Here is a 1798-nt window from a genome sequence, read left to right on the forward strand (position 1 = left end):
TCATGCTTAATTTCATTTTCCTACGAAACAAAAAACATAGTAGTGGAAATACACATTATAAATAGCATACGTGATGACGAAAGCATCAACCCCCTCCATCGAAATTTTTGGACACAGCTTAGAAAGGTTGTGGAATCGAAGGACGAAAGCAACTGGTTAGACGTAAAAAAACGAAAGGAGAAACGGGCCATTTATTAAGTGTGACAGGCAATTAATACAAAGTGCGACAGCTTGGTTGTTACAAAGTGCGACAAGTTAATACAAAGTGCGACAGGTTATTACAAAATGTGACAACTTTGTTACAAAGTGCAAAGGTATTACAAAGTGCGACGATTATTACAAAGTGCAGCAGCACAACGGGTCTTACAGACACGGTGAGAAAATAAAATTGTGGAGTGGAGTGATTAGAAAAGAACTTGGCTAAACAAAAATCAGTAACGTAAAAAGGGAGATTTCATCATGCAAGGTGGGTGTAGAGGGGATATATATATAAATATTGGTGGAGCGAAATCGGTAGGTAAAGTAAAAGGAAAGGTGCGTGGAATGTCTAACGTATGAATTAAACATTATCTTTATTGCATTTATGTATTGTAAGTACCTCTTGACCAATTCTGTATGGAGGGGTTGATTTGTACGCATCACTGTGCACGTATTCGTTGGGGCAAGGTGAATGGTCTGGCGGTGGTAGCATACAATGTCCTTTCTTCATCGTCATTCCGGAGTCCATTCCACTTTTATATGGATAACATTCATCCGTTACGATTCTAATAAGAATATTTAAAAAAATCATTATTAATTCATTTTATACATAAGCATAACCTGAACTCCTTTCGCGTCGAGCTAATAATCATCATCACTTCATCGTTATTTATCCCTGTTCACATACGTTTTACCAACATTCCTCCACTCGGGCATCGGACTTTAATGGCGGTAATAATGGATCCTTATTGTGTATTTACCAAATTAAATTCTTTACAAGTTAAACTATTTTATTCATGATACAATTTAGAACTAACAAGGCGGAGCTTACCCTTTCTTTCTTAGAAAATACCAAGCACGATCAGTGTATCCTCCATCGCAGCCGCGCTGACGTCTGGTATTACACGATAGCAGGTGCTGGGGTGATAGGATCACTTTCATGTTACCCATTGACTGAATGGCCAGACGATCGGAGGCAACGGCTACAAATAGCAAAATAATATTAATAAGAATCTTCGTTATTGTATAAATGACAAATCCTTTTTTGCAAAACCTAGTAGGAATCAGAGTTCTTACTCAGGACGGTTTCAGAACCGCGAGGGAAGACGCTACAATGTGTTTTATATACAACGGATACTAAGTGCTCACAATGTTACCATGGGAATGGTTGCACAATGCATAATCTTCTCCACTCAAAAAGTGTGGGACAATTTCAGGGTGGAGCTACTTCACGCGTAAATTTAAATAATGTGGACACATTTTACGCAAAAAATTATTAATCTGGACCTATAAATTGACCCATTCTAAGCAAAATATGAGAAAGCTGGACCCATTTTTCTAAAAGTAGACACATTTTGTGCATAAAACAGCATAACTTAGACTTATATTTAAAATGCGGACCCATATTTTGTGGACCCAAAGAAAAATTGTGTGGGACTGTCCCAACTGCTGTCTACAACACTGCCTCCACTCCGCTTTGAGTAGGAACAGTATTCCTAGTAATGTATTAATGGAAATGTAGCAGACATTAAATCGTTAACTAGTTCAAAACTGGCCTCATTGTTATAACGATTTGCTTTCTTCATTGCTCCCAATAGCC

At 37.8% G+C, this 1798-nt stretch overlaps 1 protein-coding gene across 1 annotated transcript; it reads right to left on the reverse strand.

The window, feature by feature from the left end:
- Positions 1–6: 6 nt before the first annotated feature.
- On the reverse strand, positions 7–1274 carry LOC117106285 (uncharacterized peptidase C1-like protein F26E4.3; the record flags this gene model as incomplete). Its single annotated transcript, XM_033247641.1, has 3 exons — positions 7–20; positions 599–764; positions 1031–1274. Coding segments are annotated over 3 exons (424 nt in total), but the record flags the coding sequence as incomplete, so codon positions are not given.
- Between the last annotated feature and the right edge of the window lie 524 nt (positions 1275–1798).

This window comes from Anneissia japonica, unplaced genomic scaffold, assembly GCF_011630105.1.
Source record: "Anneissia japonica isolate Jap-2015-1 unplaced genomic scaffold, ASM1163010v1 scaffold151942_len2041_cov112_single, whole genome shotgun sequence".
Lineage (NCBI taxonomy): Eukaryota > Metazoa > Echinodermata > Crinoidea > Comatulida > Comatulidae > Anneissia > Anneissia japonica.